General features: G+C 42.5%; 1 protein-coding gene across 3 annotated transcripts in view; it reads right to left on the bottom strand.

Annotated features, from left to right (window-relative positions):
• The window catches only part of LOC124798516 (pyruvate dehydrogenase phosphatase regulatory subunit, mitochondrial-like), a 163,883-nt gene that overhangs the window by 107,442 nt on the left and 43,443 nt on the right, over nt 1-12,998 (bottom strand). For all 3 annotated transcript variants that reach the window (XR_007016947.1, XM_047261960.1, XM_047261961.1), the window contains exons 5-6: nt 1,316-1,457; nt 1,038-1,159 (exon numbers count right to left, since the gene is read on the bottom strand). Coding sequence is in view for 2 of the 3 variants with exons in the window: in XM_047261960.1 (XP_047117916.1) it covers nt 1,038-1,159; nt 1,316-1,457 (264 nt within the window). In the remaining variant the exon portion in view is untranslated. The remainder of the gene's footprint in view (nt 1-1,037; nt 1,160-1,315; nt 1,458-12,998) is intronic.

Here is a 12,998-nt window from a genome sequence, read left to right as displayed (position 1 = left end):
ATGCTGGGTGGAGGGTGTGGGGACAGTAGGTTACTGTAGGTTGAGGCTCCTGAAATTATCCCGGCATCTGTATGCTCCACCAGATAGTGGCCTTCTGTCCCCCCAGCCACACTCTGCTATACCTTTCCCTTCCCCATCCCCTCCAGATTGCTGCTTCCTTTCTACATCACAGTTGTATTTCAGTCTGTGCTGCCAGAGGTGGTGGTCATGTGTGCACACGATGTTCTTGCTTGTGCGAATGGATGTGGCTGTTTTTCCTTTTCTGACAAAGGCTTTTTCATTGGGCCTGTCTGCAACTCAATGTGTCATCTTTACCTCTAAATATGTGATATTTACCATGAAACAAAATTCTCTCAGTACTCATGTGGAGAATGTTACACTTTTTAATGTTCACAGTTAATTGCCAATTTTTGCACAATCCAGATATCTTGTATAAATAATTTTGTAATGAATTTTGATTTTCTGTTGACCTCATATGATGGTAAACAATGGCTTCATCTGAAGATAATCTACCAGGGTTGCTTACATTGCCTCCTAAATTGAAGTGTCTACCACACTTCCTTGGGGAACGCCAGATATCTGGGAAGATATCTCTGCTCTGGAGAGAATAATGCAGACTGTGGGCACAATTAAAATTACACAAACAAAACTTCTAGTATTAAACAAAATGTTAAGCAAAGCTTCACAGGTAGTGTCACAGGTATCTCTAATTCTGACATGTCGGAATGAGCTTCTGGCTGAAATGTGTCTTGAGTGGCTACTGGGGCAATTTTTTTCAATATGCTGAACAAATCACTTGAGCAAAAGTACTATATTCCAATCAACTGATAACAATCCAATAAGCAGTTCCATTACCGACATATATGACACCAGTGACTAATTATCCTCAAAATCTACTTTGACCATAAATATTAGGTAGATGGTTTCCCATTGTGAGAATTATGTCACAATGGCATCATGGGAAATACAAGTATGTAACAATGGCACATATTTGTTTATTTAAAGGAGCAGTCCCACTGCACCTTTGTCTTACATACCATTCCTGCACAGTTGATAAAATATTCACATAACACAGTTCCATTGTTGGTTGCTACAGCTTTTACTCGAGCATTTTCAGTTAAAACTTGTACCACCTGGCAGTCTTCAACATATCGTGCACCTGCACACACATGAAAACAAAAAAGATAAAAGATAGCATCCAAGTTATTGGATGAATGATTTAAAAACAGTGTGAGGCTTATGACCAAATTTCTTTGTAATGAGATTATGTGAGTCACTCCATGTAAAAAGTTAAAAGCAATGTTTTTGAACTTACCTCCTTCTCTTGCCAACTTTGCTAAAACATAACACACAGCTTGAGGTTTTGCCACAGCATCCTCAGGAACCCAGATTGCTCCAACCAAGTCTTCAGTTCTCAAGTATGGATGCAATTTCTTAAGTTCATTGCTACCAACAACCTACAAGAGTTGAATAAAAATGAAAGACGGTAGAAAATTACCCTTACTGTCATTGATTTTTACAAAAAATCTTTGAAAACAACAGAAAAATTTGGTCCATCAAATTTTGAGGTAAGATGTTCACCTGATTTTATGAAGACAGACACAGACAGACAGAGAGAGAGGGAGGGAGAGAGAGAGAGAGAGAGAGAGAGAGAGAGAGAGAGAGAGAGAGAGAGAGAGAGAAGTATTCACCACTCAACATGAATAAGTTGCAGGCAGTATTTATGTGGCAGCAATCTTTATGTACGGTATTACTTCCCCAAGTCAACAAATACTTTAACTTGTTTCACACAAGTAAAAGTGTCCTTTATGATGAGTTACTTGGAAAATTATGTACAAACGAATGAATTTTTATCATCTAGCTAAGACTAGCATTTTGTTTTAACATATTCATAAATGCTTGATATATGCCAAATTTAATCTTTGCATTTGGATTCGGCTTACTCATTTAGTGACCAAACTTTTTTTCCCCAAGGATCCTTCAGTTTTTGTCTATTATTACATTAATTTTTACATCTTTTGTGGCCCCAACTGTCTTATACAATTTGCTGCTGTCCAACGTCTGCCACCATAATTAATAATCCAAGGTAATTGATTAATGAAAGATTAAATGTGATTGTGCTATTTTCATTTTTTGTCCCTTGTTTATTACCTTTTCTTGTTTTTCACATACCATTCTTCCTTTAACACAATGAGGTGACATTTCTATGGTATGGGAAGTTCTTGCAGAATGTAAATAACTTTGGAGAAAGTACTAAAAGTGTTGAGTCACTGGTGTGTACTCTAGCTGGAAAAAGAATTTGTTCAAAAGCTAGTGAAGTTTTCAGTCTTGTTCCTATGCCTGTCGAAGACTCAATGTCTCTACTGTTCAGTGAGTTAGTTTAGTACACATTTCATTATTTTAATTCAGTCTGAAAAATACCAATCTCTTCCTCAGACTCAGCAGTTCTCTTTTTAGACATAATCTGCAGGCATGGGAGAGCCAATACAGATTCCCTCTCTACTCCCCCAATACAGTTGCTTCAGAGAAATGTCTAACACATTTTCTAAATGATGTTCGACAATTAACTCATCTATGAGAACACTGAGACTTCTTATAAAATAAATCTGACAACTAAAAATCACAGTAATATGACACTCTAAAGTCCTAGATGAAATGTAAATGACACTGGGAGTTAATGTAACTAGTCCCAATATACACTCCTGGAAATGGAAAAAAGAACACATTGACACCGGTGTGTCAGACCCACCATACTTGCTCCGGACACTGCGAGAGGGCTGTACAAGCAATGATCACACGCACGGCACAGCGGACACACCAGGAACCGCGGTGTTGGCCGTCGAATGGCGCTAGCTGCGCAGCATTTGTGCACCGCCGCCGTCAGTGTCAGCCAGTTTGCCGTGGCATACGGAGCTCCATCGCAGTCTTTAACACTGGTAGCATGCCGCGACAGCGTGGACGTAAACCGTATGTGCAGTTGACGGACTTTGAGTGAGGGCGTATAGTGGGCATGCGGGAGGCCGGGTGGTCGTACCGCCGAATTGCTCAACACGTGGGGCGTGAGGTCTCCACAGTACATCGATGTTGTCGCCAGTGGTCGGCGGAAGGTGCACGTGCCCGTCGACCTGGGACCGGACCGCAGCGACGCACGGATGCACGCCAAGACCGTAGGATCCTACGCAGTGCCGTAGGGGACCGCACCGCCACTTCCCAGCAAATTAGGGACACTGTTGCTCCTGGGGTATCGGCGAGGACCATTCGCAACCGTCTCCATGAAGCTGGGCTACGGTCCCGCACACCGTTAGGCCGTCTTCCGCTCACGCCCCAACATCGTGCAGCCCGCCTCCAGTGGTGTCGCGACAGGCGTGAATGGAGGGACGAATGGAGACGTGTCGTCTTCAGCGATGAGAGTCGCTTCTGCCTTGGTGCCAATGATGGTCGTATGTGTGTTTGGCGCCGTGCAGGTGAGCGCCACAATCAGGACTGCATACGACCGAGTCACACAGGGCCAACACCCGGCATCATGGTGTGGGGAGCGATCTCCTACACTGGCCGTACACCACTGGTGATCGTCGAGGGGACACTGAATAGTGCACGGTACATCCAAACCGTCATCAAACCCATCGTTCTACCATTCCTAGACCGGCAAGGGAACTTGCTGTTCCAACAGGACAATGCACGTCCGCATGTATCCCGTGCCACCCAACGTGCTCTAGAAGGTGTAAGTCAACTACCCTGGCCAGCAAGATCTCCGGATCTGTCCCCCATTGAGCATGTTTGGGACTGGATGAAGCGTCGTCTCACGCGGTCTGCACGTCCAGCACGAACGCTGGTCCAGCTGAGGCGCCAGGTGGAAATGGCATGGCAAGCCGTTCCACAGGACTACTTCCAGCATCTCTACGATCGTCTCCATGGGAGAATAGCAGCCTGCATTGCTGCGAAAGGTGGATATACACTGTACTAGTGCCGACATTGTGCATGCTCTGTTGCCTGTGTCTATGTGCCTGTGGGTCTGTCAGTGTGATCATGTGATGTATCTGACCCCAGGAATGTGTCAATAAAGTTTCCCCTTCCTGGGACAATGAATTCACGGTGTTCTTATTTCAATTTCCAGGAGTGTATTTGAGTTACTGAACAATCTGTGGGCACATAAACAAGACTGAAAACATGTTCCTTGGCTCATATTGCTGGAATCTACACTACCTGCATTTTGAAAGTAAGGCTCCCTGTCAGGTACTAAGACCTTTCCTGCAATATTTCCTAGCAGAGCGGGTTGAGCATTTCACTGAAACTGACACTGACAAAAGAAACTCTTGATGAATCTTGTTTGGATCTTCTTAGTCTCTTTATTCATCAAAATTGGTAAGGATCACAATTTGGTGAGCACTCCTCAACAACCAGCCTAGAATGCTTTCGTTAAGTGAGCTCATCCATGGACAAATTACATTTCCTAAGGATCCTTCTGACAAATCTTAGGTTGACACCTGCCTTCCCCGCAAATAGGCTGATGTGGTCATTCTGTCTTGACTTGCTCCAGACTAGATACACAATGGTTACGATTGATTACAGTGGATGACTGCCCATTTACACAGTCAAATTTCATCACAGCTAACTTGCACACGTTAATTTGTTAATTTGCATTGAAGGTCCACTGCCAGTCTTTTAACCTAATGCTGTCTCTGATGACCTTGTAGCACCTGCTATGTGGGTCATGACTTCAGTTATTATTTGCACAAACAAGTGATGTTATGCATATTCATTGGTGTAGTCATGTGTATGCAGCAACAGAGGAATTGCAGCTATCAAGCAGTTTCTGCACCAGTTGCCAGGTACGCTGTGGTTTGTATGTGTTCTTACAATTTCTATGTGTTGTTAATTCCTTAATGTCTGAATTTTGATATACTTTTGTATGTTCCATGTTTAGGTACTCTGTACTTACTGTCACTTCTGGTAACAGTAGTAACAGGTATCCTGCTTTTCACAAAATATTCTTACACTCAGGAAAGTTATTGCTATTGGTTAAGCATTCCTGATCTTCCACTTGTCTCCAGTAACGTTCTGTGTTACGAACTAGTAAACAGACCCAGTTATTCTTCAATAAAGAATTTAAATCTAGTTCAGTTTCTAGCCCCAGACTGAATACATTATTTTAAAGGTCAGTCAGACCAAATTATGCTGATCACAACAGGTGGTGGCCCCGACGTGATCTGAGCTGAAGAACCTGAACTGAAGAGAACTAAACCACTCCTGAATTTACTACATGGCAAGACGACTGATGAACCAACAGTGTCCAGACTAGTGGTCTGTTTGCCTCCCTTCTGGTCTAACAACCCTGTACTGTGATTTGCAAAAGTGGAAGTGAGCGTTTGCTATGTGCGCATCATGGCTAACTCGACAGAATTTCCTCTCTTCATGAGCCAGCTTGACCACCGTTTGCCACAGAAGTTCCCGATGTCATTACTGTACCATCACAGGAAAACTCATACAAGAAGCTTAAATCAGAATTAATCCAGAGAGTTTCAGCATCACAAAGGGTCAAATACAGCACTTACTGTCATAAGAGAAGATAGGATATTACAAGACATCACAATACTCACATCACTTACTGAGCAAGTTAAACACAGTAACCATACTGGACAAGCTGCTTCACACCCTGTGGATCATTTGACAACTGCCACAGATCAAAACCATTGTGGCATCATAAATGAAGATGTCACTGGACGACATGGCAGAACTTGCCGATCGCACCAAAGAGGCCATTGTACATTCTCAAGTTAGGTGACAGTGTCAGGTGTTGGTACAGTAGGGGCCACCACAGTTGTGGACCAAGATTCTGCCTCCTTGGCATCAAAGGCAGAATTGTTATGTATGCAGATTAACACACTTCTGTCCTAAAACAGTACTAGAAATAGTAGCGGGTATTACAACAAGAGAACACAGAGTTGTTTCACATCCAATGCTGCATCATCTAACACATAACAACCTACCTACTGGTAAGTTTGGTAAGCGGGTACAAAAATGTACAACAGCCTGCTTGTTCCCAAAAGCCAGTGGTAGTCAGTTGTAGGTGCAACCGGCTGTCCTGTGGAGTCATGACATCTGCTCATCAGTGACAATAGACAAGGCCAAAAGTATTTAATAGACACCAGTTTGGATCTGAGCTTCTTAGCTTGCACTTCAATGCACTGCAACAGATTGCTGACAGCGCTCTGCTTCTCTGCCACTAATGAATCATAATCTCCACATACGGAACACAGCGGATTGAACTAAATTTGGGACTTAACCATCGAGGAGGGCATTATAGGAGCTGGTCTCTTGGAACATTACCAGCTCGTAGCAGATGTGGCCAGTGCTCAGCTGGCTGACAGTGTTACTGGACTGACAGCTGCAGGATTTTATTGCAATGCAACAGTGGACAGTGGCAGTCTGATACAGGTGTGTGACGATAAGTATGCCTCCTTACCAAGGCAATTCCCTGTGTTGGACAGACCTCCAGGCACACCTATGCAGTGCCTCATAAAACAATGCATCATGCAGAAACCACATGTGGCCTGCCAGTATCTTGCGAGCCTAGGAGCTTGGCACCTGATTGCCTGGTCTTTGACGAGGCAAAATTTGACACAGTGCTTAGAGAAGGGATAATCCATCTGTCAAGCAGCCCAAGGTCACCTGCTCTACATGTCGTTCTGAAGAAAGGGTGAGCTTGGCACTCATGTGGTGACTATAGCACACTTAACACTGTAACTGTTCTATCCCCTGCCTTTGTTGCATGCCTACAATTACATGTCACATGGAGCTACAATATTTAGCATTCTAGACTGCACCAAGGCAGATTCCTGTAGTGAAGGAAGAAGTCCCAAAGACTCCATTTGGACTTTATGAGAGCAAATTCATGACTGTTGGTTTATGGAATGTGGCTCAAATATGGCAGAGATTTATAGATTCCATACTTCAAGGTTTGCCATTTTGATTTGCCTTTCTCCATGACATTCTCACGTATTCGGTTAATAAGGAGCAATACCACCAGCACATTAAAAATGTATTTAAACAATTGGAGCAGTCTGATGTCATGTTGAAAGCGACCATGTGCATGTTTGGACAACCCAAAATCACACTTCTACACCTCTGGATATCACCTGTAGGGTCCCTACCATTAACAGAGAATGTCAAAGCAGTTCTGCAGATACCAAGACTGACCACAATTAAAGAATTACACAGGTTCCTAGGGATGGTAAGCTTTTCCACTGCCACCTACCACATGCAGCAGAACAGCATACCGACCAAAGGTCAGAGGCAGTACCCCAGTGCAGTGGTCGTAGAAGATGTGCTCTGCTTCTGAGGCCACAAAGCACGGTATGGCAAACATAGCACACTTTGCGCACCACAAGCTTGAGGCACCCTTGGCATTGGTGGTAGACCCAAGCTAAACAGCTATCCTCAAGGCACTGCAGCAGTTGTCAGACAGTTTGTGACAACCACTTGCATATTTATCATGGAAACTGACACCATTGCAGTAGAAATGGAGTGCATATGGTGCGCACTTCCAGCTGCGTACAAGGCAGTTAAATGCTTCCAGCCACAGAATGAAGCGAGAGAGTTTACAATCTACACAGACCAAAAGCCGCTGGTCTACACTTTAAGGTAGAACAGCTACACTTTAAGGTAGAACAGCAACAACTGTTCTCATAGGCAGTACAACTCTCCGTCCAAACAGGCCTTGGAAGGCCCAACGGTACCGATCGGCCGTTGTGTCATCCTCCGCCTAAAAGAGTCACTGGATGTGGATGTGGAGGGGCATGTGGTCAGCACACCGCTCTCCCAGCCGTACGTCAGTTTCTGAGACTGGAGCCGCTACTTCTCAATAAAGTAGCTCCTCAGTTTGCCTCACAAGGGCTGAGTGCACCCCGCTTGCCAACAGTGCTCAGCAGACTGGATGGTTACCCATCCAAGTGCTAGCACAGCCTGACAGTGCTTAATTTCGGTGATCTGATGGGAACCAGTGTTACCACTGTGGCAAGGCCGTTGCCTAGGCAATACAACGGTTTGGAGTTACATGTCAATTTACTGCCAACATTTAACACATTTCTGGCATTGACAGTGTAGTGACCCATTGTCTCCTGCACCAACATTGTGACAAGAACTATAGATTTGTCATAAGTGGTCAAGGCTCAATGAGACGACAAAGAACTCTAGACCTTCATCAGCAATGCCATGTCAGGTTGAAGTTGTAACATGTCAACGTTCCTGGCAATGATGTCCAAATATACTGTGATGTTTTTCAAGGAAGATCATGCCTGTTTCTACTAACCACATTTCAACACAAAGTTTTCAACAATTTTCACAATCTGTGCCACCATAAAGCCCATCCAACTTTCCACCTAGTGTTACAACATTTAGTATGGCCTGAGATGGAGAAAGACTGCAAGGAGTGGACACAAACATGTCCCAAATGTCACTACTATAAGGTGTCCTGCCTTGTGCATGCACCTGTCGGTGATTTTCTAGACACAACTTTACATTTTGCACCTTGATCTTGTAGGCCTACTTCCTCCAACGGGTGATCAGCAGTGTTTGCTCACTATGACAGGTCACACTACGTGCTGGCTGCAGGCAGGGCTGGTGGACAGTATCACTGTGGGAACTTTAACCTTCACATTTGCATCAGTGTGGATAGCAAGATTCAGCTGCCCACTACACATAACTACTGACTGTGGCCAGCAGTTTGAATCTGCTCTGTTTGCAAATCTAGTGAAGTTTTGTGGTTACATACACCACAAGACCATTAGCTATCACCCACCCCCTTTCCCTTCCCCAAGTAATGATATGATAGAATGTTGGCATCATACCCTGAAGGTGGCATTCATGTGGCATGGAACTTCCTGGACATGTTCCTTTCCAATAGTTTTCCTTGTACTACAAACTACTTACAAGCTTGACATTGACTCTTCAGCTATGGAATTAGCCTATAGCAAAACATTATGTCTTCCTGGAGAATTTGTCCCTGAAGGCGGTGTTCACGTGTAATAGAACTTCCTGGACATCTACCCTTCTGATAGTTCTCCTTGAATTATCAACTACTTACAACCCTCACATCAATTCCTCAGCTGCAGAATTAGTATATGCTGAAATATTACATATTCCTGGAGAATTTGTCCATGCAATTTCTCTACAAACAACACCATGAGACCAGCCAGATTTCCTAAATAAGTTATGAGACCAATTTGCTTACATCTGACATCCCAAGGCCTCCCGATAGGCATGGTACAATGAGCAGTTGCATGCATCATAATTTAGACAGCTGCTTGCATGTAATGCTCCATACTGATAGTGTCAAGCAACCTTTGCAACACTCATACACCAGACCACATCATGTCTTAAGAAGACGTACCAAGATGCCAGTCATTGCCATAAACGACAGGTTGACAACTGTATCAATCAACAATGTGACACCTATGTACATTTTTCATGAAGCACCACCAACTACAACAGAATTAAGACTGCAGCTTCCTCTTGCACCAGCCACAACCGCCAACAGAGTTGCAACAACTGGCAGACACAGAAAAACGGCACGCTTGTACAAGCCTTTTGTGTGTTTCATGTTTAGTTGTTCTGTGCTTACTGTCACCCCTAGTTACAGTAGTAACAAGTATAGTGCTTTTCATGAAATATCCTTATGCTCAGGAACATTATTGTTATTGGTTACACATTTCCGATCATCTAGTCATTTCCTGTAACATTCTGTAAATAGATCCAGTTATTTATCAACAAAAAAATTTAATCCACCTCACTTTCTATCCCCAGACTGAATACATTATTTCAAAAGTCAGTCAGACCAAATTATGCTGATTTTGACAACCTCATCATTAAGTGAATGTTAAACCCCAACCTTTCTGCATTACTTCTTTTAACATAGTGTTGATTATCTGTGAGTCCCTCCGCCTCCCATAACAACTTTCTAATGGTGTCAAAACAACTTGATCTACAAACACTCCAAGAAAGCTACTATTGTTATTTATGTTTTCCATGAACATCCAGAAATATAATACTGGAACAAAAAATGACTTCCACTATGCCTCACTCAGCCTTCAGGTGATATGCAAAAGAGAGATGTATTCAACCATAAAAGCCTTTGACCACTTACCCAGAGGTGTAAAGATTCTAATAGATAACACAATTAACTGGAAACACAAGCTGAAATCATAGCTCCTTGTACCATAATGATAAATTTACTCATTCTACATAACAGTGAGAGATCACAATTATGATCAAAGGAATGCACTGATAACTAAATAACTAACTAACATCCCACCAAACTTGTATGGAAGTCCTACTAATTTTTCTCCTGATGACATCTCCTCATTATAAAAAACAGTCTGATTTCTATTTGACAGGAGATCTTCAACTCATCTACATGCCTGTTCTGATATTCCATATGCATACATTTTGTTTGATAACAGTTTGTAAACATATAATAAGCTATCCTCAAGTCAATAAATATGACATCAGCATACTGTAATAAAACTGGCTAATGTGAGACAAATGTACTAACCGATCTTCGATCATGTGGAATGACCGATTCCAAATTGAAATCCCAAAATCCAGAAATCCACTACCACATTGCTGCACGAAAAAGTATAAACGTCAACATATATACACACTTGATGTAATTATGATGAAATTTTGTGCTTTCTAGAAGGATAAACTGTTACTTGTATTTTATTTATGAAATGAATGTTCTAGAGATGATTTTGCACAAATAAATCGATATATGATAGTATTCCCCCCTATGAACCATGGAACTTGCCGTTGGTGGGGAGGCTTGCATGCCTCAGTGATACAGATAGCCGTACCGTAGGTGCAGCCACAATGGAGGGGTATCTGTTGAGAGGCCAGACAAATGTGTGGTTCCTGAAGAGGGGCAGCAGCCTTTTCAGTAGTTGCAGGGGCAACAGTCTGGATGATTGACTGATCTGACCTTGTAACACTAACCAAAACGGCCTTTCTGTGCTGGTACTGCGAACGGCTGAAAGCAAGGGGAAACTACAGCTGTAATTTTTCCCGAGGGCATGCAGCTTTACTGTATGGTCAGATGATGGTGGCGTCCTCTTGGGTAAAATATTCCAGAGGTAAAATACTTCCCCATTCGGATCTCCGGGCAGGGGCTACTCAAGAGGACATTGTTATCAGGAGAAAGAAAACTTGCGTTCTATGGATTGGAGCGCGGAATGTCAGATCCCTTAATCGGGCAGGTAGGTTAGAAAATTTAAAAAGGGAAATGGATAGGTTAAAGTTAGATATAGTAGGAATTAGTGAAGTTTGGTGGCAGGAGGAACAAGACTTTTGGTCAGGCCAATACAGGGTTATAAATACAAAATCAAATAGGGGTAATGCAGGAGTAGGTTTAATAATGAATAAAAGAATAGGAGTGCAGGTAAGCTACTACAAAAAGCATAGTGAACACTTTATTGTGGCCAAGATAGACACGAAGCCCACGCCTACTACAATAGTACAAGTTTATATGCCAACTAGCTCTGCAGATGATGAAGAAATTGATGAAATGTATGATGAGATAAAAGAAATTATTCAGATAGTGAAGGGAGATGAAAATTTAATAGCCATGGGTAACTGGGATTCGGTAGTAGGAAAAGGGAGAGAAGGAAATGTAGTAGGTGAATATGGACTGGGGCTAAGAAATGAAAGAGGAAGCCCCATGGTAGAATTTTGCACAGAGCACAGCTTAATCATAGCTAACACTTGGTTCAAGAATCATAAAAGAAGCTTGCTTAAATGGAAGAAGCCTGGAGACACTGACAGGTTTCAGATAGATTATATAATGGTAAGACAGAGATTTAGGGACCAGGTTTTAAACTGTAAGACATTTCCAGGGGCAGATGTGGACTCTGACCACAATCTATTGGTTATGAACTGTAGATTTAAACTGAAGAAACTGCAAAAAGGTGGGAATTTAAGAAGATGGGACCTGGATGAACTGACTAAACCAGAGGTTGTACAGCATTTCAGGGAGAGCATAAGGGAACAGTTGACAGGAATGCGGGAAAGAAATACAGTAGAAGAGGAATGGATAGCTTTGAGGGATGAAATAGTGAAGGCAGCAGAGGATCAAGTAGGTAAAAAGGTGAGGGATAGTAGAAATCCTTGGGTAATAGAAGAAATACTGAATTTAATTGACGAAAAGAGAAAATAGAAAAATGCAGTAAATGAAGCAGGCAAAAAGGAATACAAACGTCTCAAAAATGAGATCGATAGGAAGTGTTACATGGTTAAGCAGGGATCGCTAGAGGACAAATGTAAGGATGTAGAGGCTTATCTCACTAGGGGTAAGATAGATACTGCCTACAGGAAAACTAAAGAGACGTTTGGAGAAAAGAGAACCACTTGTATGAATATCAAGAGCTCAAATGGAAACTCAGTTTTAAGAAAAGAAGAGAAAGCAGAAAGGTGGAACGAGTATATAGAGGATCTATATAATGGCGATGCACTTCAGGACGATATTATAGAAATGGAAGAGGATGTAGAGGAAGATGAAATGGGAGATATGATGCTGCATGAAGAGTTTGACAGAGCAATGAAAGACCTAAGTCGAAACAAGGCCCCAGGAGAAGACAACATTCCATTAGAACTACTGACAACCCTGGGAGAGCCAGTCCTGACAAAACTCTACCACCTGGTGAGCAAGATGTCTGGGACAGGCGAAATACCCTCAGACTTCAAGAAGAATATAATAATTTCAATCCAAAAGAAAGCAGGTGTTGACAGATGTGAAAATTACGAAACTATCAGTTTAATAAGTCACGGCTGCAAAATACTAATGCGAATTCTTTACAGACAAATGGAAAAACTAGTAGAAGCCGACATCGGGGAAGATCAGTTTGGATTCCGTACAAATATTGGAACACGTGAGGCAATACTGACCCTACAGCTTATCTTAGAAGAAAGATTAAGGAAAGGCAAACCTACATTTCTAGCATTTGTAGACT

The sequence above is a fragment of the Schistocerca piceifrons genome, chromosome 5 (assembly GCF_021461385.2).
Source record: "Schistocerca piceifrons isolate TAMUIC-IGC-003096 chromosome 5, iqSchPice1.1, whole genome shotgun sequence".
Taxonomy (NCBI): Eukaryota; Metazoa; Arthropoda; class Insecta; order Orthoptera; family Acrididae; genus Schistocerca; species Schistocerca piceifrons.
This window is presented reverse-complemented; position numbering and strand designations above follow the sequence as displayed.